Source organism: Pseudozyma flocculosa (genome assembly GCF_000417875.1).
Source record: "Pseudozyma flocculosa PF-1 unplaced genomic scaffold scaffold00009, whole genome shotgun sequence".
Taxonomy (NCBI): Eukaryota; Fungi; Basidiomycota; class Ustilaginomycetes; order Ustilaginales; family Ustilaginaceae; genus Pseudozyma; species Pseudozyma flocculosa.
Genome location: NW_006920877.1, coordinates 673,447 through 695,997, shown reverse-complemented (window position 1 = coordinate 695,997; position 22,551 = coordinate 673,447). Strand labels below are relative to the sequence as shown.

Below are 22,551 nucleotides of genomic sequence, written 5' to 3'. Positions count from 1 at the left end.
GCCAACCGATCGTCTATTTACACTCGTTTGCATGCCTGTCAGTCCTCTCCCTCCTACGACGCAATGGCAAATTCCCCTTCTCTTTCCTCTCTTGTGTTCGTTCGGCCACGCTTGCCGAGACAGAGGGCGCCTTTATGCGCCTCGTGTCTAGTCGAGCTGCTCGAGCGCCTCCCTGACGTCGCGCGCGAGCTGTCGTGCGACCTCTGCCGCCCGGTCGGCGTCGAGGATGCTCTTCTTGGCCCGGATGCCCACCGTCACGCTGTCCGTGGCGGGGTCGAGGGCGACGTCGACGGCCACGTCGGACCGCACGAGGGGCGCATGCTCGATGGCGTCGAGCGTCGAGGCGTACTGGAGCGGCTTGGGCGGGACAAAGTCGGTCGGTTGCCCTAGCTTGACCTCTTGCCATCCCTCGACGTCCTGCTCCGACGACGACGGAGATGGTGACGGAGGGATGAGGACGTTGATATAAGTGTTCCAACGTGCCTCTTCGGTGCCCCATCCTGCCGCTCGGGCGATGTCGGCCAGGTCCGTCTGCTCAAACTCGGCACGTCGGCGCAGCTGGTGCGCGACGTCCCGCGACGACTCTACCAGATCGGCGACCGATCCAGATGGCCGGTCTGCAGACGGCGACGGCTCGAGCGCCATGGGCAGAATCGACATGAGCGGCGCCGCCAGCCTCTCGATGCCGTCGAACGAGGCGGAGCGGCCCAGCTGGAAGACGGCAAACAGGGGTGACGCCTTGCCCGTCCACGACGAGAGGAGGCGCGACCACGCAGCGATGAAGAGCGCCTGCAGGCTCGTCTGGCGTGCGCGGAGGCGCTGCTCGTATCGGATAAAGTCCTGGAGGATGGCCGGATGGAAGGTGAAGATCTCGTCGGCCTCGGCCTTGCCCGCCTCATCTTTCGACGTCGATGGCAGCACTGCGGCATCGGCGTGCTGCAGCGACTGCCTCCAGAAGCGAGCCGAGGCCTCCGAAGACGTGGTGGCCGAGAGATGATCGACATAGTCGGCCCAGTTCGACGTGCTCGGGCAATCGGATCCTGCGTAGAGGGCTTGCAGGTCGCGCACGAGCAGGTCGAGCGAAAAGGCGTCGTAGAGCAAATGGTGCAGGCTCAGCACCACCACGCTTCCGCCGTCGTTGTCGGAGGCAGCAGCGCTGGAGATGTGCGTCAGCCGAATCGGCGGCGTGCGCAGGTCCCAGGGGGCAGCGTTGGCCGCGCGGATCGCGTCCATTGCCGCCTCTTCCAAGCGGCTAGAGTCGACGGCTTCCTCTCGAACCGCAGCACATTCCTGCCCCGACTTGAGCACGACCTGGTACGGCTTTCGTTGGACGGCGAGGAAGGCGGTGCGCAGGATGGCGTGGCGCTGCTGCAGCTTCGTCCAGGCCTCGTTGAGGCGCTTCGAGTCGAGACGTTGAGGCGCGCGGAAGGTGAAGCTGTAGACGCCGAAGCGCTTGCCCGATTCGAGCCACCCGGCGGCGAGTACCGCCTGGCCCGAGAGGAGAGGGAGGATCCTCTCGATCGCGTCGGCGCGGAGGTCGAGCTGTGCCAATGCTGCCTGATGGACCGCTGCTGACACGGCCGTCTGACCTGCGGAGGCGCCGGCCTTCTTCCGCTGCTCTGCTTTGGAGCTGACAAGATCGACGATGCCCTCGACGGTCTCTGCCGAGACGATGTCAGCCACGCCGAGAACGAGCCCCTGACGGCGCGCGAGTGATGCGATGCGGATGGCCGAGATTGAGTCGAGGCCGAGCGAGCTGAGGCGCATCGACGAGTGGATCTTGTCCACCGAGACCCCGGCAACCTGCGCAATCACTTCGGCAAGACGCTTGCCGTCGGCCGTCTCCGGGAGACGAGCTTCGCCCGCCGCTTGCTCTCGCTCCAAACCGCCGTTGGGGCCCACCGAGGCCGCAGTGGGGAACTCGAGGTCATCGAAGGGCAACTGCGTGATCGACACTTCGGAACGCTCCTCGACGAGATGGACGAGGATCTTCTCGAGGCGGTCGAGCGCTGCCGCGAGAGCCTTCTCGCTGTAAACGCTTGAGTCGGCCGTCGAGACGAGCGTCATCCTCTCGGCGCCCTGAACAAACTCGACGTTGAGGGCGTACTGCGGCGGACCGTCGTCCACTCCGATGGCGACGGGCTGCAACGGTTCAGGCGATCCGCTGTCGTCATTATCTTCGCCCATGATCTGGAAGTCGAACAAGGCATCAAAGAGCGGTGCCCGGACACCCGAGCGAGCGGCCGCCTGCTGGACGTCTCGCAGCGAAGCCTTGCGGTGAGGTCGACCCGCGTCGTTCGCCTTCTGCATTCGCTGCAACTGCTCAGCGACGGAGCGCTCCCGATCGTCGAAGCGTACGCGGGTGGCGACGGTGTTGAGTGCCGGTCCGACGCTCGTCTCGCCGTTGTCGGCGCCGTCTCGAAGGCCAAAGATCTGGCCGAAGCAGACGTCGGCCGACCCCGTCTCCAGCGCTAGCAGCTTGGCATAGGCGAGCGTCGCCAGGACCTGGATCGTCACGCCACTCCTCTGGCAGCTCTGCTGGATCGCCTTGATGGGCAGCGAGACGACATGCTCCGCCTCCACCGCGTGCCCGTCGGCGACATCTTGCTTCTTGCTGTTGCGCAGCAGGCCCGCTCGGAGGTCTCGGAGCTCGTTTGACCAGTGCTGGGTATCTTGGTCGGTGGGCAGGAGGCGTGGCACGAGCTGATAGAAAGGTGCGCGTTCCAAGGCCTGGCTCTCGGAACCCGATAGGAGCGAAGCGAGATCCCGGAAGAGGAGTGGGAGGGATGCAGCGTCGTAGAGAGCGTGATGAATGCCCAGAACGAACGCGCAACCTTCTCCATCGGCCCACAGGTGCAGAGCGTGAGGGGGCTCTGCAAAGGCCTGAACGTCGCCGAACACGGCCTGTCCCTCGACCTCTTCGAGGGCTGCCGCGTGATCGAAGCGTCCGGCATGTTGGAAAACACAAGGCTCGCAATTGGCGTGGACTGCCTGGACCCACGGTCGCTCATCTTCGATCGAGTGGAAGGTCGTCCTGAGAATGTCGAGTCGCGATGCCAGCGTCTTCCAAGCGGCGACAACCGCCGTCGGTGGCGTGGCTCTGGCCCGGAACGCATGATGGTGGAAGTAGAGCTTGCCACCGCTGGCGAGAGTCTGGGTGATCATGCCAGCCTGCAGAGGCGTGCACGGCAGCGCCGAAATGATCTCGTCGCGCGAGGAGAGCTGCCAGTCGCTCACTGACGCCTTGGTCTCGATATGCCTGCGCAGATCTCCTGCGGTATCGACGGTCGATGCGACACCGTCGGTGGCTTCTCCGTGTCGCTCCGCGAGAGAACCGATGAAGGGCGAGCTGAGGATGTCGGAGACGCTGACTCGGTAGCCTGCATTGCGCAGCCGTTTGACCAGTTTGATTGCCGTGATGGAATCGATGCCGAGGCGATGGAAAGCTGTGAATATAACAAGGCAGAAGGGCATTATGGTCAGCTTTGCCGTCACGCCGTTTCGGGCCGGCAGTAGAAAGAGGACACTCACAGGTGGTCTTGGTCATATTCGCAACGGGTACGTCGCAAAAGTCGGCGATGAGATCTCGCAGCTCCTCTTCGACTGCTGTCCACGCACCATGGGAGAGCGCCTCCTCTCTCATCGCGCCGAAGCGGCTCAGCATAGACGTGTCGGTGCTTGCGAAGAGCGCAGCAAGGGCCTTGTGATCCACCTTGTTGTTGGGCGTGAGGGGAAGATTGCCGTCCACGACCAGCCATTGCGTGGGAATCTGACGTCCGGGGTAGGAAAGGATCGCGAAGGCAGCTCAGAGGAGGTTAGCATGGCAGCACCAACACGAGAAGTTTTCAACGGCACCACCCACCATATAAGGCGCCAATCGCTTCGTCGCCTCCTGCTCGAGCTTGCTGACAAGCTCAACAGCTGCAGCGTCCTCGCGCAGCGCAATGTCCGGGCCTGTGCTGCGAGCCGTCTGGTGCGGCGCGACAAAGGCGACGAGCTGCTTGGACGACATCTCGGGGTGCTTGAGGTATTGGACATCGGCGTCTCGGACATCGACGTGCATCGAAAGTGCCTGCGAGATCTCATCGAGCTCGACCCGCTGGCCATTGACCTTGACCTGGCGGTCCGCACCGATACGGCCGAGGCATTCGACGCTGCCGTCGATCAGGAAACGACCCAGGTCGCCAGTGCGGTAGACCCTCGTGCCGTCGGCGAGGTAGACAAACTTTTCAGCGGTCAAGTCGTCCCTGCCAAAGTACTTGTCGGCCACCTGCGGGCCGCCCACAGCAAGCTCTCCGATCGCCCCGCGCAATACCGGCTCGACGGAATCTCCCTTGAGGACGAACATCGAGCAGGCCGGGTAGACCTGACCGACATTGGAGCGGGAACCGCCTCGCTTGACCTGGCCAAGACTCGAGCCGATGGTCGTCTCGGTCGGGCCCCAGGCGTTGATCAGCACTCGACCGGCCGAGGTCCAGTCGTGGATCACGCGCTCGTCGATGGCATCGCCACCGCTCATGAGCCACTCGAGCTCGACGTCATCCGGGTGCACTGTACCCGCCAGAGCCGCTGGCAGGTCGGCGATGGTGATGCCCAGCCGGTGAATGGCGGTGGTCAGATCCTCGATGAGGGCCTCTTTCGGAGCGGTGCCAATCGAAAATCCAAGCGCCAGCGGCATGCAGACCTCAATCAGCGACACGTCGAATCCGATTGAAGCGAGCTGGAGGAAGCGCGACTGCTTCGACCACGGAAGCATCCGCTCCCACGAGTAGATGGCGCCCGAGAGCGCCTTGTGCCCGATTTGCACCGCCTTGGGTCGGCCGGTCGAGCCGGAGGTGAACAAGAGGTAGCAAGCCGCCTCGAGGCTCGGCTTCGGAAGACTGGCCGACGGGTCAGCAGGCCGGAGCAGGTCCTGGATGTCAAGCGACTCGGAATCGAAGTCATCCAGCGTCGCGCGGGTCGCCATGTTGGTGATCGCGGGGGCTTTGCCAACAGTCTCGAGCATGTACTCGAGACGGTCTCGCGGCAGGCTCGGATCGAGGGGCAGGTAGACTTTTCCGGCCTTCCACACGGCGAGCATCGCAGCGTAGAGCTCAGGACCGTCCTTTGTGAGGTGGACGCCGATGACGTCGCTCGACTGCTGGATGAGGTGGCGAGCGATGGTGTCCGACATCGTATCGAGCTGCTCGTAGGTGAGGGCAACCGCTTCGGCCTCGAGGCTTTTGGCGAAGACGATGGCAATGGCGCGTGGAGTGCCGGCCGCCTGAGCCGCGAAGCGAGCCAGGAACGTCTCAGAGTCCGAGCTAGGGACGTAGCACTCCCTGTTGAGGATCGACAGGTGCTTTTCATCCGCTGACGGCGGCGAGGACGCGGCGAGGACCCCGCCGATGACGTGGTCGAGCTGCTCGAGGAAGAGTGCGGCATGCTCTTGTGGCATGGTCTGAGTCGAGAAGGCGACGTGCAGCGACACTTTGTCGCCGACAGCACCGACCTCGACGGCGAGAGGGTAGTCCTTCTCCATGATCGTGCTCCTCTCAACGAAGGGAACCGACGAGGCCGTCTCCGATCGCGCTCCGAGGTAGCTGAACAGCGCCTCGAAAGGCGACTGATCCATGCCGATCCAGCGCATGAGCTGCGGGAGCGACACATGCTGGAACGGCAGGACGTCGTTGATGCCGCGGTGGGTAAAACGCGACAGCGCATCGACGTCGTGACGGCGCGCCTGGCGGAACCGGAAGGGTACCGTTGTCACGCACGGTCCGTGTATCAGGTCGATGTTGTCGACGTTCAGAGTGCGACCGCCCAGAACGAGCCCGATGGTGACGTCGTCTTCGCCGACGTACTCGGCGAGCAGCTTGCCGTAGGACGCAAGGAGGAGGGAGTGAACCGTGACACCGCGCGATCGCGCGACCGCCTCGAGCTCCGAGTACCGATGCGACGATTGAACGGTCAGCTCGCCGCTGCCAGCCGGCTCTGAGGCAGAGACCTTCTTGCCAGTCAGCCGAGGCATGGCAGTCCTGCTGAACCCTTCGAGTTGGGCAGTCCAGAAGCGCTTTCCGGCATCTATAGGTTGACCGACAATCTCGCGGACGGCGTCGATGAATTGACCGCTGTTTGGGAATTCTTCGGAACGAAGGCAGGATGCGACCTCTCGTAGCAGCTGGTTGAGGGACGTACCGTCGTAGATGGCATGCGAGCAAGTCAGCGAGATTTGCTGCGAATCGTGGTCGCCGTGCCACAGCTTGAGCCTGAGTGGCGGGCGCTCGGAGAACGAGTCGACAATCTCGCGAGCGGTTCGCTGATGGTGGCTATGCAGCTCGGATGGCGAGGGGTTGGATCCGATCTGGGCGTACCAAACGTCGGGACAGCTCGATGCGTCCAGGACGACTTGCGAGAGCTCCTCGTCGATGTCGACAAAGACCGTTCGGTAGATGTCGTGGCGCTGCAGCACCTCTCGCCATGCCTGCTGCACCTGCTGCGGCGGGAAGGTGCCCTGGATGTCGATCGAGACTGTCGTCATGTAGCGCGGGGTCGAGGCCGACTCCGAGCGGGCTTGTGCGACAAGGGCAGTCTGCAGAGGCACACACGGCAGCGCCTTCTCGATCCCCTTGCCGGACATCGAAGGCAGGCTGCGGGCCTTCTCTGTCCGCGCTTGAACGTCGGCCTCGAACCGGCTCGACTGCCCCGTTGCGTCGACACCGCCGGCCTGGCTCTGCGAGGCGATGGATTCAATCGTGGGATCGCTCATGATGGCTGTGGCCGTGACGGAAATTCCAGCCTTGCGCAGCCTTCCCGCCAGCGTGACGACCGACAAGCTGTCGAGGCCGATCGAGATGAGATCCGTGCTGGGCGATAGGGTGATGTCTTTCCCAAGTCGCAGCGTGCTGGAGACGATGTCGGCGATCCTCTTCTCGTCCTCGGTGGCGTCACGACCTTGCTCTGTTGCGTCCGAGACTCCCAGGCTGCGTGGATCGACCGACTGGTAGAGCGTACGCAGCGCCTTCTGGTCGGCCTTGCCCGACAGTGTCGACAGTGGCAGATAGGCGAGCGGGACGACCTGGCTTGGCACCATGTACTGCGGAAGCTTCGAACGCACCGCCCGACGAAGTGTATGGGCGAGTTCCTTTGAGCGCTGGTCGAGCCGTACCAGATCATTGGCGCCAATGTTTGCGGTGTCTGCCCGTTGCGCGGTGTCTGAGACGAACGAGACGAGGCGTGCAGGTCCCGCGATCTGCGGATGTTCGGCAAGCAGCGTGACAGCCATGGCTGGACGGCCAGTCGTTCCGGCCAGAGCCTTCTGCAGAGCCGCATCGACCTCGCCAAGCTCCAGACGCGCGCCTCTGACCTTGACTTGAGATCCATCGATGCGGCCGAGGTACTCGGCCTCGTCGGCTGCGTTGAGGCGAACGAGGTCGCCTGTGCGGTAGATCCATTCATCCTCCCAGCGCAGGAACGAATGCAGATCGGGTCGGTTGAGGTAGCCGCGGGCCACCTGCGGCCCGGCAACGCAGAGCTCGCCCGGCTCTCCGCGCAGCGCTGGCACCAGCATGTCGCCGGCAGTCTTGAGCACCAGATAGCGCGTGCCGGGGAACGGCGTGCCGATATTGCCCGTGACCGATCGCTTCGAGACTCGGGCGATCGACGTGCCGATCGTCGCCTCGCTGGGCCCGTATGCATTGAGCACGACCGGTCTCTCGCTGCCGAAGCTGCCCCAGAGCTGGCACAGGTCGGCCGTCAGCGCCTCGCCGCCGATGATCAGCGCCCTCAGACTGGGGACCTGCTCCGGTCTGATCCGCTGCCCGCGGCTGAAGAAGAGCGAGGGGACGACGCAGGCATGGGTAACCTCGAGCATCGACATGGTCTGCGCCAGGTCATCGTGAATCACATGGCGAGGACCGGTGACGATGGTGGCGCCGACCCGGAGCGAGAGGAAGATCTCCAGCAGGTGGACATCGAAGGCCTCAGCTGAGCGCGCCAGGAAGCGGGCGCCGCTCGCGAAGGAGCCGGGTGCCTCGCGCTCGTAGACCAGGCGGAACGCCTCGATCGCCGTCGACAGGTTGCGATGGGTGAGGAGGCAGCCTTTGGGCTTGCCCGTCGAGCCGGACGTGTAGATGATGAAGGCGACATCGTCCGGACCGGCTCCGAGCGATTGGGGCAAAGGCGAACGTGGCGAGACTGCCGATAGCCGAGAGCGATGCTCCTCGCTGTTGACAGAGACAACGACAAGATTTGCCGTGGAACCCCTGTCTAGATCTTCCGGTCGGTCGGCGATGAGGCACGCTGCCGAGCTATCTTCAAGCAGGAGCTTCTTGCGGTCGAGGGGCAGCGTCTCGTCGAGTGGCAGGTAAGCGAACCCGGCCTTGAGGACACCGATGGGGTAGATGTAAGAGGCAAGGCTGCGCTGCAGGCAGACTGCGACGACCGCGTTGCGCGGCAAGTCGAGGCTGGCAAGGTACGCAGCCACGCGGCTGCTGGCCTCTTCTAGCTCGGCATAGGTCATGGCTGCCGATGCGCGACGTCCTGCGCGGGCCTCGGGGATCTCGGAAAAGATCTCGACGGCGTTGGTCTTGTTGGTGCTCGAGTCCTTCGCCGAGACCGAGACGGCGTGGCCTACATTCTCGAGTCCAGCCACCGCGATGGATGGAGGGGAGTCGATGGCCGAGATCGCGACGATTCCGTCGTCCGCAACCTCGCGGAAGGAGAAGCAGTCTCTGATCGTTGCCTCGGGCGAGGCGCAGATCGCCGCGAGACACGCATCGAATTGCTTGAGAAGCAGGCGTCCGTATGCGTCCGAGACCAGCGCGCGCCGCCAGCTGACGCCGAGCCGGATGCTGCCATCGGCGTTAGGTTGCACCTCGACGCCCAACGCATGCTCGGTCGCCACAGCGAGGTCGGCGACCCGTTCCAGCCCGAGTGCCATCCCGTCTTGTCCCATCGTCGAGTGCTGCGTCTCGGTAGCAGGCTCGAAAACAAAGACCGAGTGGAAGAGCTGCTGGCCGGCCGGCACCTCAAGCAGCTTGCGGATCGAGCCGAGGTGGGTGTGCTGCGCGGCAAAGACACTGCGGTGGAAGGCGTCGACCTGCCTTGCGACTTCGGCCACGCTATGCTGACTGTCCAGGAAGACCGGCACTGGAAGGGTCGAGAGGACAGGTCCAACGACCTGCTCGAGCTCGGCCGCAGAGCTCCGCCCTGACACCGAGTCGCCAATGATGAGGTGGTCAGTGTCGAGATAGGCGCCGAGGACCTTGGCCCAAGCGACCTGGACGAGCGGCCGCGCCGAGATGCCAAGCTTTCTCGAGACCTGCTCCACCTCGGACCAGCTGACCGACGCCTTTTGGCCGGCAGTTCGGTGGACGCTGTCAGGAGCCGAGCCGGCCTGCGGAAGGCTGCCGCTGAGGTTGGGGAAGATGCTGAGCTCGCCTCGTGGGTAGGTTGCCAGCGCCTTCTCCCAGGCGGTGCGTCGCGCCGCCTCCTCGTCGCTGTCAAGCGGCAGAATGTGGGACAGCGCGGTCGGAAATTGGTAGATCCGCGGCAGGTCCTGCTCCTGTGCATAGAGCCGCTCGATGCGGTCCTCGAGGATCGCCAGCGAGCGAGCGTCGTACACACTGTGATGGGCGACAAGGACGAGGGAAATCTGCTCGGCCTGACGGACGATGAGGAACGCGACCGGCGCACGCTTGCCGAACGGACTCAGCTTTACCCGGTCCCGAACTGTGGCCGTCACCGCCCCCTCGAGGTCGTCCCCGGCGCCAAGGTCCAAATCGTAGATCTCTGCCGAGCCGCGCGACCAAACAACCTGCACGAAGATGGGCGGGGATGGCCAGTCGCTGCCCGCCTCAACGTCTAGGGCGCCAGTCTCGATGAACGAGGCCCTGAGGATGTCTGCTTCGTCGATGAGCCGTCCGAGCGCCGACTCGAGCCGTCGCCGATCCAGCTTGCCTGACACCCGGTACTGGCGCTGAATGCGGTAGGCCATTGGATCCTGCTGGCTCTCGACGAGCATGCCCTCCTGAAGCGGTGTGCATGGCAGGACGGCACCAACGTCGGCCGACGACACCGACAGCCTGTCCAGAACGGCCTGGCGGAAGTGGCTGTCGAAGCGGCCAAAGAAGTCGGCGGCCCTCGCCTCCTTTGCTTCCGCCTGGGATGCCGACGAGTCGAGCTGCCTGCTGAGAGAGATCAGCGTCGGATACTCGGCCACGTCGACGACCGAGACCGTGTAGCCCTCCTGCAGCAGCTTCTGCGAGAAGGTGATGGCACGGATCGAGTCGAGACCGACGCTGGTGAAGGGCGTGTTGCGGCCGATCTTTTCGGGAGCCACGTTGCACAGCTTGGCGAGCCACTTGCGCATGCACTCCTCGGCCTCGCTAGGCGGCGCATCGGCGTCGGGACCGCCATCGGCTTCAGCCAGCTTGTTTTCCCAGTCGAGCGAGTCGAAGTTGGCGAGCACCTGCTTGAGCGCCACGCGGTCAATCTTGGCGCTCGAGGTGCGCGGGAAGCGCGAGAGGATGACGAACATCGACGGCAGCATGTACGACGGCAGCGATTCCTTGGCGGCCTTCTGCAGATCACGCGCGACCGCCACGGCCGGCGGGTCGGTGCGGAGCAGCTCGTCGCCGTCGGCGCCGGCCTCTCTGGGGAAGACGGAGAAGTTGATGATCTGCAGCTCGGTGTCGCTGCCCGGACGCGGGAAGGCCATTGTCTCCGAGTCCTTGACCGCCTCGTGGCTGTTTTTTATGGCGGCGTTGATCTCGAGCAGCTCGATGCGGATTCCGTTGATCTTGACCTGGTCGTCGATGCGGCCGAGGTACTCGAACTCGGCGTTGCCGAGCTGTCGGACGAGGTCTCCGGTGCGGTAGACCCTGCCGAGCTGAGCGTGCGGGAAGAATTTGTCGGCCGTCTTGACGGGATCGCCGACATAGCCGCGCGCCAGCTGAGGACCACCGAGCACCAGCTCTCCCACGGCGCCCTTGAGGACGACGCGGTCGGCCTTGTCGAGCGCGTGGCAGGAGACTGTTGGCAGAGCGACGCCGATGTTGGGGGCCTTGACGCGATCACCCAGGGGCACGCGGCGGTTCATGGCGATCAGCGTGGCCTCGGCCGGGCCATAGAGGTTCAGCAGGCAGCACTCTTTGCTCCATTCGTCGGCCACCACCTGGCTGAGCTTCTCGCCGCCGTTGATGACGACCTTCAGGCTGGGTATCGCGTGTCTCTCGGTCATTGCCATGACCGCGGGCGTCAGCAGCGTATGCGTCGGCCGGAAGCTCGTCCCGACTGCCACCAGGTCCTGCAGCAGTAGGCCCCTCGGGCAGGCGCAGATGGTGCCGCCGATGCCCCAAGCGTAGAAGCAGTCCATGATGGAGAGGTCAAAGTTGTATGCCGAGTACTGGAGGTAGCGGACCTCGTCGGTGCCGGTCGCCGCCTTGCCGTAGGGGATCTTGAGGCGCAGCGCGCGCATGGCCTGCACGATGGCCCAGTGCTGGATCCCGACGCCCTTGGGAAGGCCAGTGGTGCCCGAGGTCCAGATCATGTAGGCGAGCTGCTCGCGCGAACGCGGCTGCAACGGCCGGGGAGCCACGCCGTTGGCCTGGTCGACGACAACAATCTTGTCGAGCCGGATCGGGTGCATGCCGCGGTTGCGGAGATCATCGCTGTTGAGGTCCTCGTCGAGATTGCGCGATACGGCGTCCCCGGCAACCAGGACCACCTTGGCGTTGGACTTGGCGAGCAGCGCCTGTCGACGTGAGGCCGGCCAGTCGGTATCGATGGGACACCACGCGGCACCCGCCTTGACGACACTCAGGAACGAGAGATAGGTCTCTGGACTCTTTTCGAGGTAGAGGGCGACGATCTGGTCGCCGCCGGCGTCGGCATCGGTGCTGGCCGAGCCGATGCCATGGCTCCACAGCAGGTTCCGCACCCTGTCGGCCCGCGCATTCATCTCGGCATAGGTCCACTTGACCGACTGGCGGTCTTGGAGATCGAAGCGGAAGTCGAGCGCCAGATCGTTGGGTCGCGTGTCTGCGAAGTATTCAAACTCGCACTCGAGCCGGTCGTGGTGTCGGTCCGCGAGATAGTCTGGTTCCGGCAGCTCGACGTAGTGGAGGTTGTCGCTGGCTCGTAGCGCCAGGTCGAAGCGCTCGACACTCAACGCGTGGGTCTCGACATCGCGCAGGAACGACGACACCAGCGAAGCCACCTGCTGCAGCTGCAGGGCGGCCGAATCCGAGGTGTGTACGGCCGGACTCGCCTTCATGGAGAGGCTGAGGCGATGGGTTCCCTGGTTTTCGTGCGAGTAGGCGGTCAGGATGAGGGATAGCGCCCTGTTTGATTCCAGGCGCAGGCTCGAAAAGGTTGGCGGAGGCCCTCTTGCCGTTGCAATGGTCTCGTCAGCGGGCAAGGCGGCAGCAGCGTAGCCATGCTCGAGGCCGCCCGCCAAGCTGACAGCCTCGCGCCGGCGGTCGCCGACAAGCTCGAGCAGTGCGGCAGGATCGAGGCTCTCATCCGCGCTTGGCCCTTCGAAATCAAGGGTGACGAGGGTGTCCGATTGTTTCGAGTCGGATCCCAGGTCGACGATCTCGACATTGGACGCCTCGTGCGAGCCGTAGTGGTACTTGGGGTCGGGAGAAGCAATAGCGGATGGAGGAAGGACGTTGTCGCGTCAGCAGGGGCGTTGCCGGATGATCTGGGTCCTGCGCGGCCCGTCACTGCACTCACCAGCACCGTTGCCCATGCAGCCCAGATGAGGTCCGCTGGCCGTCTAGAGGGCGAGGAAGAGGCGAGTTGCTCGACGTCGAGCTCGGTGTGGAAGACGGCGTCGATGTACTCGCAATCGTCGCCGATCCTCGACCAGCCTGGACCAGAGGTGCGAAGGCCGGTGACGTCTGGAAAGGGGGCGTGCGAAGACATGTCGATGCGCTGTGCACGAGGAGCAGGGAGCTGGAGGGGCAGGGCAGCAAGATGTGCGATGGATCCGCTGTAGGCGGAGGGCTTGACTCTGGCTGGTTTGAGGAAGCCTTGTGGATGCCGGCGGACCGGAGAGGCGCGAGTAGCGGGGAAGAGGCGCGAAGAGTGAGGTTGTGCTGCCACTCGGAGCGAGGAGCGGTGCCGGGAGCGTGCGTTATAGAGGGATGGGCTCGACGAGGGCGAGCTGCGCAGTTGTCTGATCGGATCGCCAGGTGTGCTGGGGAGGAGGGACAGGCGCGGTGGATGCCGGATGGACGAGATGCGCGGATGGGCCAATCGGAGGCAAGAGAAGAGGATGGCGAGGGGCAGTCCGGTCGAGTCGAAGGACACAAGAAGGAGGCGAACAAGAAGGAGCCAGAAGGACGGGTGGTGGGCGGTCGACAGAGGCGGCCAACGAGGTGAGGTTGCAGGCAGGCGGCGGGCAGGCAGAGAGTTGGTGGACCCTTACCTATCCTCTCTTCTGACAGCCAGGTAACTAGGCAAGGGCCACGTCCTCTTCGATCCCTCCCTGGCGACACAGCGGCGCCCGCGAGCGATTGGCTGTTCCGGGGGAGGGCTGGCCGTCGCCTCGCCACAGCAGCCGTCGACAAAGGATCCCTGGCCACCTCCGTCCGCCGCTCGTTCGGAGGTGCCGACGCCGGCCTACCGCCTCTTGTGTCGGTCTGCGTCGGTCTGGCCGATCTTCTTTGGGCGTCAAGCCTGCCAGCCAAGGTGGAGGGCGTGGATTTTCGCTCTTGCTTTGCTTGCTTGTTGCCTCTTAGCTTCCTGCCTGGCCTCGGTCGCCCCGGCCGGCCCAGCCGAGATGAGATCGGGAGGGTCAGGGTGTAGGAGCCAGAATCAGCCCCCGACATCCCAGCTGCACCCAGGTCGAACGAGACGCCCTGCTGCCATCATCGCCCCGCCGCTCTCCGTCGACCCAGTCCGGTCCTTCCGGTCAAACCGCCCTCACACCGTCACACCCTCGACTCTCTTGGTCGTCGGCGTCTTTCCTGCTACCGGTGCCTCACCTTGCAAGCTCCCTCTCGAGACTTTACGGCGACTGCCTATTGCGCTCACTCGTCGGCGGAGCGGGCCGTAGTCCCTCGCAGCACAGCCTTTCACGCGGCCGGCTCAGCCTCTTGTGCAGCTCTCCGGCCCGCAAAGCAGGATCAGGCAGAGGCAGAGAGCGCTTTCCTCTGCTTCTTGAATCTTCTTGGAGAGGCGCATGACGAGAATCCGCTGCCCTATGGTGAAGGCGCGTTCGGGGCGATCTGGGCCTTTGACCGCCATCTCCGTCTGCAAGAGCAGGGCGTGGCAAGGGCCGTGCGGTCAGAAGAAGACTTCCACGCTGCTCGTGTCGTGAGTGCCAGCAGATGCTGAAGTCGAGTCACCTCCCGGTCCAGACGCATGCATGGCGAGGCAGCACGTCCGCGCGCAACGAGGCCTTGGCTACCGAGCACGTCCGGCCGACCGGGCGACAGCCGCAGCACACCCTTATCTGATAATCGTAATTGCATTGCACCTGGGAGCCGCAGCCGCCAGGTACCAGCAGACGGTCTGCCCAGGCCCGAGACAAGTTTCTGCATGTACGCTGCCAGTGCAAGCGCAACACCCAACTATGGCACCGCTGGTGTCGCCTTGCTTCGTCGTCGAGATTCGCTCGGGTGAAACCGGGCTGCACCGCAGCATCGCCGTCACGGTGGGGGGGGGGGGGGGGGCACACACGATGCACGCCAAGCTCAATCGGAGCATGCAGTCGCGAAGAAAGCCGCCGCCGCCACCAGCAGCAGACGCAGGCAAGGCTTACCGCTTGTGCATTATCTGATCGCATCGCTCGCAGGCCGTGCTGGGCGCAGATCTACTAGCTGTCGAGTCGGAGGGACGAGCGCCGATCGACGAGGCGAGGAGAGGGCCGAGGGTGAGGTCAAAGGATGTGGCAGGGCGACGCAACAAGCAGCAAGCAGGCAGGCTGGTGAGCCGCAAAGCTTGGCAAACTTTGGCCGCGCGGTGAGTTCTCGATGCACAGCCGAGGCAGTCGGTCGTGGTGACGCAAACCCACGCACGGCTGTCAGGTGCACCGCCGTTTATCTGATCATCTCGTCACTACTCTGGCGTCAGACCTGCGCAAGCTGTCTTTATCTGATCGGAGAAGCAAGCCACGGCAAATCTTATCTGCACCTCGCTGCATGAGCCGCGCGCATCGTCGCACCAAGACCTAGCCTGCCACCTCCGGGAGCATGGCGCTAAGCCTGCAGCCGAAACCCATCAACCTGACATAGCGCCGTCACTCTAGCTGTCGCCTGTGTTGCCTCTGGCGCCCGCACGAGGCAATGCAACAGAGAAAGCACAAAGGCAAGGGGAAACGGAACGGTCTGGCAGTACAACGGCACGGTATTGGTCGGTGCGAAGGCGGCCCTCTCCCGTCTTTGCCCGTTCGCCGACCGGGCCTCCTGACGCTCGCGGCGCAAGAGTGGACGACAGACCTCAACAGCAGCCGGCTCCCGCTTCTCTACCGCAAGGTTGCCGTAATGGATTCTCTCATTGCTAGAGCGAGCCCTTTGAGCCGGCGAATCCTCCGCATGGACGCCGTTGCCATGACACCTCTTCGGGGCCACGCTCTGTCCCCGCCACAATGGTTTGCTGGGCAGACGAAGCACCCGCGGGTAAGTACCGGTATGTGTCTCGACCGACGCTTTTGGAAACGAGGCTTGCCTTGCCGATTGATCCGCTATGGCCGCGCGCCGACAGCTTCTGGATGCCTTTGCGGTTGCAGTCCAATCGCGATGGTTGCACAATGGCCTCCTCCGTGGCGCAGGCAAGGACATGCGACACCCCGGTAGAGCACGGGAGGGTAACCGATGCGCTCACATTGTACATACCACTTCGTGCGGTGAAAGTAGGTGAGGTGCTCGACTAGTCCATTCATATGAGTGGGCTAGTCTGCTTGACTGTCGACGTGCTGTGCTGCGATAGGGTGTGCGGAACTTCCTCTCTGCATGTCCTCGGCTGATGAACTCGACTACCGGAGAAGACGGTCCATCCGCACCTTGCAAAGTGATCGGTGGCCGCGGCTCCATCAAGCGCGGACGAAGAGTGCTCGATGAGTACTATGTGCCGCAACTCCCGAGGCTGGCCGGAGTCGGCGCACTGAACGCCGAGCACGGACTTGCATCTTCTCCTTGCTGCCAGCGGGCTGGAGTCGTGCGTGACTCCCAAGCCTGCGGTACACGAGCCCCGTCTGTCTCTCTCTCTCTCTCTCTTCATGGTCCTTCTCACATGGCAGGGCAGCTGGGCGGTGGTGAATCCGCCCGATTTTTTTTTTCCCTTCTTCCCTTTTTCCCTGTGCTTTTCCGCCCCCTCTCTTGCTCTTTGCCCGTTTGCCCGCGAGGGGGGTGACTACGCGATCGCCTCTGCTGATCCGCTATCAGATGAGATGCGATTCACCTGCAGGCGCGCCTCTCCTCGTCCCCCTCGCCTTGTCTTCGTCACCCGACTCGCCCCGCCGCGGCAATTCTTCCTGACGTCCTCTCTTCCCCCAACCTTTGTGGCCCTCCTTCTCCCGCCCTCGTTTGCACGCCCCGCACAGCTTGCCTCCCCACTTCCACGTCGCTCTACACTCATATACGCCTTCTTGAAACGGGCAGACTCTTCGCCCCTCCCCCGCGCCTCTCCAGCTCTTTCCATCAGCGCCAACACCTCGTCAGACTCCTTCTCAAGGTCGCTTCCAACAAGAGCCTGCATCGGTGAGTGTGCTTGTTCGATCGGGACGACTCGTTCCGATCCTGCCTCGATCACGTTTCGACTCGTCCCACAGACCGCACGAAAGGTGCATGGATGTGCACGTTCCGACACCACCTATGCACACTCTGGCGCATCATCTCTACGCCGCCCGGGCATCGGTTATAGCCCTCGCTGGTGGAGGCCTGATGCTGCTTCTCCTGCCGTCTCGGATGTGGCCATAGCGACCTCCAGAATTCGGCACGTATGCCGACCGCGGCGAGGAAAGCTGAGGCCACAGCTGGGTATGAGGCTAGGGTTCCGCTTCGAGAAGCAGGCGCATCGGGCAGCAGTGTTCTCGACGACGCAAGCCTTGCCGGTCAACGTGCCAGCTGCCGGCCGCACCGCTGGTCGTTCGGAGAAAGGCGGTCGCGACCAACGTCATCGATGTCAGCCCACCGCGCCCGCACGCTCCGCCTCCCGCTGCACATTCCGCTTTGCGGGGCCCGTGTCGCGGTACGGCGTGCTTTGTTCCGTCGTGGCCGAGATCTCATTGCTGAACTGCAACGCATCCTAGCCTGTCGTCCACGCTCTCGGCTTGTTTGTTGTCCTCGCAGCCGAATAGCAAAATCAAGCCCTCGCGCCGTCGCAGCTTCATCTTGCGTCAACGCCACCCAGATCGACCAGGCCCACGCCACGGACCCTGCTCTTGCAACGGCACCGACCTGCCGACCCCCTGCACCATCCAACCCGTCTCAGATCCAGTGCTATCGCTGTTAGGTAAGTCCAGTAGATGGCTTCTCCAACGCGCTGGAGCAAGCAACTCGTCATCGGCGACACCGTCGACCGCACTACAGTATATGTGGCGCATGAGGCCTCTGGATCGCGATCCATCACGTCGTCCCGAGACGTACAACCGCGTGCGGCCGCCTTTGGACTCAGGCCGGATGAGACGGCGACAGCGTGGTCATCCGGTCCTGCGAGAGCAACACGACGAGCTGCCCGGGCGCGGCCTGCCGAAATGTCGGATGCTGTCCCCGAAGAAGCTCGCCTCAATGAGCGGATTGACGATGAAGGACGGACGACGTGACGTGACCGCTGCGGCGACCACAAGGTCTCGGCGCTCAGCCATCGTTCGCCTGCCTGGCATCAGAGCCGTTACGGGTGCGGGCCAGTCGCGGCATCCATCGGATGCATGGACGCTTGCATAAGTCTCCGAGATGCGGAGAAAACGGAGCCCCCTTTCGGCTGCTGGTCGGTTGGGCCCTGACGATGTGCGCGGGGTCCGGTCGGTGTTCGCTGGCTCGTCAGGCCGTCCGAGACTTTTGCCGCGCTGGTCACGGCAAAGGAGCCAAGCAGCAGCTCAGCCGCTTCGGACTGAAGCTCGAAAGCTTCTCCCTCGGCCATCGTTGCTTCAGGCCATCCGAAGCCTTGCTGGGTCGTACGCATCGCCGCTGACCGCCGCTCTGCCTCTCCCTATCGGCTTGACCTCACTTCCGTAACTGGACAGACGGCATCGGATCCTCCACCACTTCCCTCTTTCACGTTCGGTCGTAGATCAGGTGAGTCGGCCAAGTTTCGATACGGCGGGCTCGCGATCGTTTCCGGTTCGCAAAGTGCATCGGCAGGCGGCAAGGAGGGTCGGCAGGCAGGCGGCATCGAAGCCGGCGGGCGGTCAATATCCGTTCGACGTCGGGCTCGATGATGGCGCTTCGAGGAGCGAACGTGGACAGGCGTAAGGCCCTGGGCCTCGCACTAGTTACCGGACCACCGCCGGCCTTGAGCTGGCGGACGACGCCATCATCAAATTCGTCGCACCGCACACGCCACGGCCGTCTCGCCCGCCCGTCACGGGAGGCGGTGCAGCCACCATTTTGGTGTGCCGGGATGAGGACCCGAGCGGCATCCGTCATCGTCGTCGAAGAGGCAGGCAGGCTGGGCGGTGCGTGCCTCGAGGGTCTCGCGAGGTTGCAGGCAGGCTCAAGCTCGTTTGCCGGCAGCGGATCTTGAGTCGGCACGCAAGCTTGCTCGCCAGCGCCAGCCTGCTGTGCTGGGCGCGCTGGGCTAGGCCAGGCTAGGCTGGGGCGTGGGCCCTGATCGCCAGCGCTACCGGCCTGGCTGACAAAGGCCTGGCGATGCGTGCCGCCTGCCCGCCGGCCTGGCCTACTAGCTTGCCGATCGCCCAAAACAGGAGCGGGGCAGCGGCCGGGACGTCGTACGATGCACGGCCGACCTGGGTGCTGTTTTGCACGGAGCCCCTTGGCTTGGGCGGCTGTCTCGGACGGGGCGAGGAGGCGGCAACGTGCAACGTTCCAGGCTAGGCCTGCTCGACGTCGGAGGCACGGCGGTTACCCCTCTCTGGTGGGGGCAGCCAATCAGGAGCGAGGGATTTCCAAACCTGGCTGCGCTCGATCTGCCGCCGATTTGCAGATCGCTCGCCCGGCTGCCCAACCTCCACATCGCATCCTGCTGAAAGCGGGCTGGGTGGGCTGGCGAGCAAAGGCAGGAGGGCCTGTCTTCGCTCATCGGCGGGCGACGAACCCTTAGCCTGGGGCTGTCCTGGTGCTGCGTGCCTGCCTGGCTGCCTGCAGCCAGGCTGCTTGCTCTTTTTGGGCCTCGCCACCTGGACCCTGCCTGGAAGACAAGGCTAGGGCTGCCCTCCCAACTCGCCCTTCTCCGCCTTCTCGAGTAAGCAGGATGGCCAGCTCCATCCCTCTTCGTTCGGCCTAGGGCTGGGTGGCAGGCGGCCACCACTCGGCACAACGACAACCACCACCACCATACTCGGCCCCATCATCCCGCAACTCCCTATATACGGCCATCACGTCCCCCCGACCACCCATTGGGCGCCCTCTTCTCCAGCCCTCTCCGCCAGACCCGACAAAGTCTCTGATGACTGTCGAGTGACACGCATCACTCATTCACCCTTGGATCCTCGCCCTTTCCGCTTGACCTCGGCTTCACTACGACGCAGCCAGCCGCTTAGCGCTACCCCGGATCTACGACGCACTCTGCTTGCCTGCTACCTTGCCTGCTCGCCTGCCAACCCGCCCGCCTTCATTGCACCGAGCGTGCACCATCCTCCATATTGACCATATCAGCCCGCAACGTCCCCTTTCTCCCAAACCATAGCAAGTCAAGCCGCTGCAAGATCCGTCGCAATCATGTCCACCACTCCTGTAAGCGTCCCCATCACCTTCTGCGTGCCAGCACCTCTGCAGAGTCGGCCCAAGGCTGACCTACCTCGCATTTATCCCCACCTCCTTTCTGGCGAACAGGATGAACAGATGATGGTTCCGAGAGACGACATCTACGACCTGCTCGGCTTCGGATACGGTGAGTTCGCTCGTCACGGTGCCAATGCCAGTCGAACACAGCCGATTGCTGACACCGCTCCAGGTTCGTCTTTCGCCCCGCTCGCCCTCCAGGCCCGGCACATCTGGCGCTTTCGATCGCGCTCAGAGAGAACCAAGACATCCAGGACGCTGGCTTCAAGTCGCACTTTGTCGAAAAGAGGGGCCACTTTGCATGGCACCCCGCCCTCCTCCTGCCCGGCTCGCAGCTCCAAGTCTCGCCGCTCAAGGACCTCGCCACGCTGCGCGACCCGACGTCCACCTACACCTTCTTCAACTTCCTCCACTCGCACGGCAGGCTCGCCAAGTACATCAACAAGGACCAGGGCGTGCCCAGCCGCAGGGAGTGGACCGCCTACCTCGCGTGGGCGGCCAAGCGCATGGACGAAGCTGTCACCTATGGCCACGAGGTCGTCGCCGTCGAGCCTCTCACGCTCGTCGGCCAGCCCGACGCCAAGGCCGAGAAGCTCCCCGTCAAGGTCAGCAGCGGCAAGGGCGGAGAGGCCATTTCGCTCTTTCGAGTCACCCTCAGGCCGTCGGGCGGCAGCGACGTCACTGTCCGCTACGCTCGCAACATCAGCGTCGCGGTCGGCGGTATCCCGCGACTGCCCGAGCCGTTCCAGCAGCCGTACGCGGCGCAGACGCCGCAGGCAGACAGGGCGGCCCGGATCGTCCACTCGGGCACCTACATCCCGTCGCTCGCACCTCTGGAGCCCGTCCTCCGCCGCTCGGCTGCCAGGCGCGCCGAGAGGATGGGCGGCGTCACCAAGGACGAGGGTCGCCTCCGCCTCGCCGTCCTGGGCGGCGGCCAGTCGTCGACTGAGATGCTCATGAACCTGCACGACCGCTTCCCAACGGCCATCGTCACCATGATCCTGCGCGCATCGGCGCTGGTGCCATCCGACGACACGGGCTTCATCAACTCGGTCGCCTTTGACCCGGAGAGGACCGACGAGTTCTGGAATGCCAGCGACAAGCAGCGCAAGGCGTGGCTGCAGGAGTTTAAGCGGACCAACTACTCGGTGGTGCGCACCGACCTTCTCAACGAGCTGCACGACAAGATGTACGACGCCTTCGAGGTCAAGCTGCCCGAGGAGCTGCAAGACCCGAGCGAGGTCGAGGCCGGACGCATGGAGATCCGACGCAACACCTGGGTCGAGGAGGTCGCGCTCGTCGATGGCGGCGACGACGAAGAGGCCGGCGGTGTCAGGCTGACGGTGCGCGACAAGGTGCGCAACGACCGACGCGAGACGATCCAGTTTGACGCCGTCTTCCTCGGGACGGGCTTTGTGCGTAGCCCGTCTGCGATCCCTTTCCTCGAGCCGCTACGGGCGCACTACCCGGCGCTGAGCCCGGACTGGGCGGCAAGGGATACCAGCGAGGACGACGACATCGCCACCAAGGTCGACGTCGAGGACGACGAGGAGCTCGAGCGGCGGCGCGAGTGTGCGCGCGGCATCACGCGCGACTACCGCCTGGTGCCCTACTCCAAGATCCGGAGCAGCGTGGATGCGAGTTCGGGCAAGTCGACGCCGTTTACGAGCAGCAGCGACACGTCGTCGACGTCGTCGCAGCAGACGCTGGCCAGCGAGCTCGACGCGGCGGCCACAACCCTCATGCCCGAACCGAGCCTCTACGTCCTGGGCGGCAACGAGGCGACCCACGGACTGTCGGACAGCCTCCTCTCGATCTGCGCTCACCGTTCGGGCGAGCTCACGGCGTCGTTGCTCGAGCGCCTGCCCGCTTCCCGACGCATGACTGGGCCCAGCGCCTCTGCCAACACCAGCGCCACCACCAACTCCGCCACGACTGGATCGTCGGCAGCCGTCCCGGGCCCGCATCAACGAGGAGCGGCGGCGGCGGCGGCGGCGACGACGACGAGAAAGCACGTCGACGAGCCGACTCACTCGGCCGCGACGGCGGAAAAGCTGGCGGCCATCGACAAGCTCAGTATTTCCTCGTAGCCGGCGCGGAAGCCGCACCGGCTCTGAGCAGCATGTAGATTCTGCATCGACGACCCGAGGTCGATGATGCAATGGACAGATCGGCATACCATACGGGCTGGCGTTGCAGCTTGCGCGTGCGTGCGTGCGTACCTCGTTTCTACGGCTCTCTCGTGTCTCTAGTGTTCCAGTACAGGCACGGCCATGACGCACCGCGCCGCGTCGCCCGGCCCGGCTGGGACGTACTCGTAACGATGGCCGGTCCGAGTGACCACGATACACAGACATCGACGAAGCCGATCTCGAATCCGCAGCCAGTCAGAATCCTCGCACAGACGCGCACAGACGCACAGACGCACAGACGACACACACACATGACTGTTGGTCGAACCTTTTTCGTTCAAAAGGTTCGAGGAGGGGAGGGAGGGGAGGGAGGGAGGAGGGGAGGCGGGGAAGGGAGGGAGGGGAGGGCGGGGAAGGAGGGAGTGGGGAGAGGTGGAGGAGTGGGGAGGTCGGGAGGCGGGGAGGTCGGGAGGCGGGAGGTCGGGAGGCGGGGAGGCGGGAGGCGGGGAGGCGGGCGGAGGGAGGGGAGG

At 64.3% G+C, this 22,551-nt stretch overlaps 2 protein-coding genes across 2 annotated transcripts; one reads left to right on the top strand and one right to left on the bottom strand.

The window, feature by feature from the left end:
• Positions 1 to 147: 147 nt before the first annotated feature.
• On the bottom strand, positions 148 to 12,909 carry PFL1_03176 (uncharacterized protein; the record flags this gene model as incomplete). The annotated part of the gene is made up of 4 exons (XM_007880692.1): positions 148 to 3,446; positions 3,532 to 3,769; positions 3,863 to 12,613; positions 12,718 to 12,909. The coding sequence occupies 4 exons, from the start codon at positions 12,907 to 12,909 to the stop codon at positions 148 to 150; spliced, it is 12,480 nt and encodes a 4,159-aa protein (XP_007878883.1).
• A 6,917-nt stretch (positions 12,910 to 19,826) lies between these two features.
• PFL1_03175 (uncharacterized protein) lies at positions 19,827 to 21,979 on the top strand (the record flags this gene model as incomplete). Its single annotated transcript, XM_007880691.1, has 3 exons — positions 19,827 to 19,841; positions 19,941 to 19,998; positions 20,091 to 21,979. The coding sequence occupies 3 exons, from the start codon at positions 19,827 to 19,829 to the stop codon at positions 21,977 to 21,979; spliced, it is 1,962 nt and encodes a 653-aa protein (XP_007878882.1).
• Positions 21,980 to 22,551: the final 572 nt, after the last annotated feature.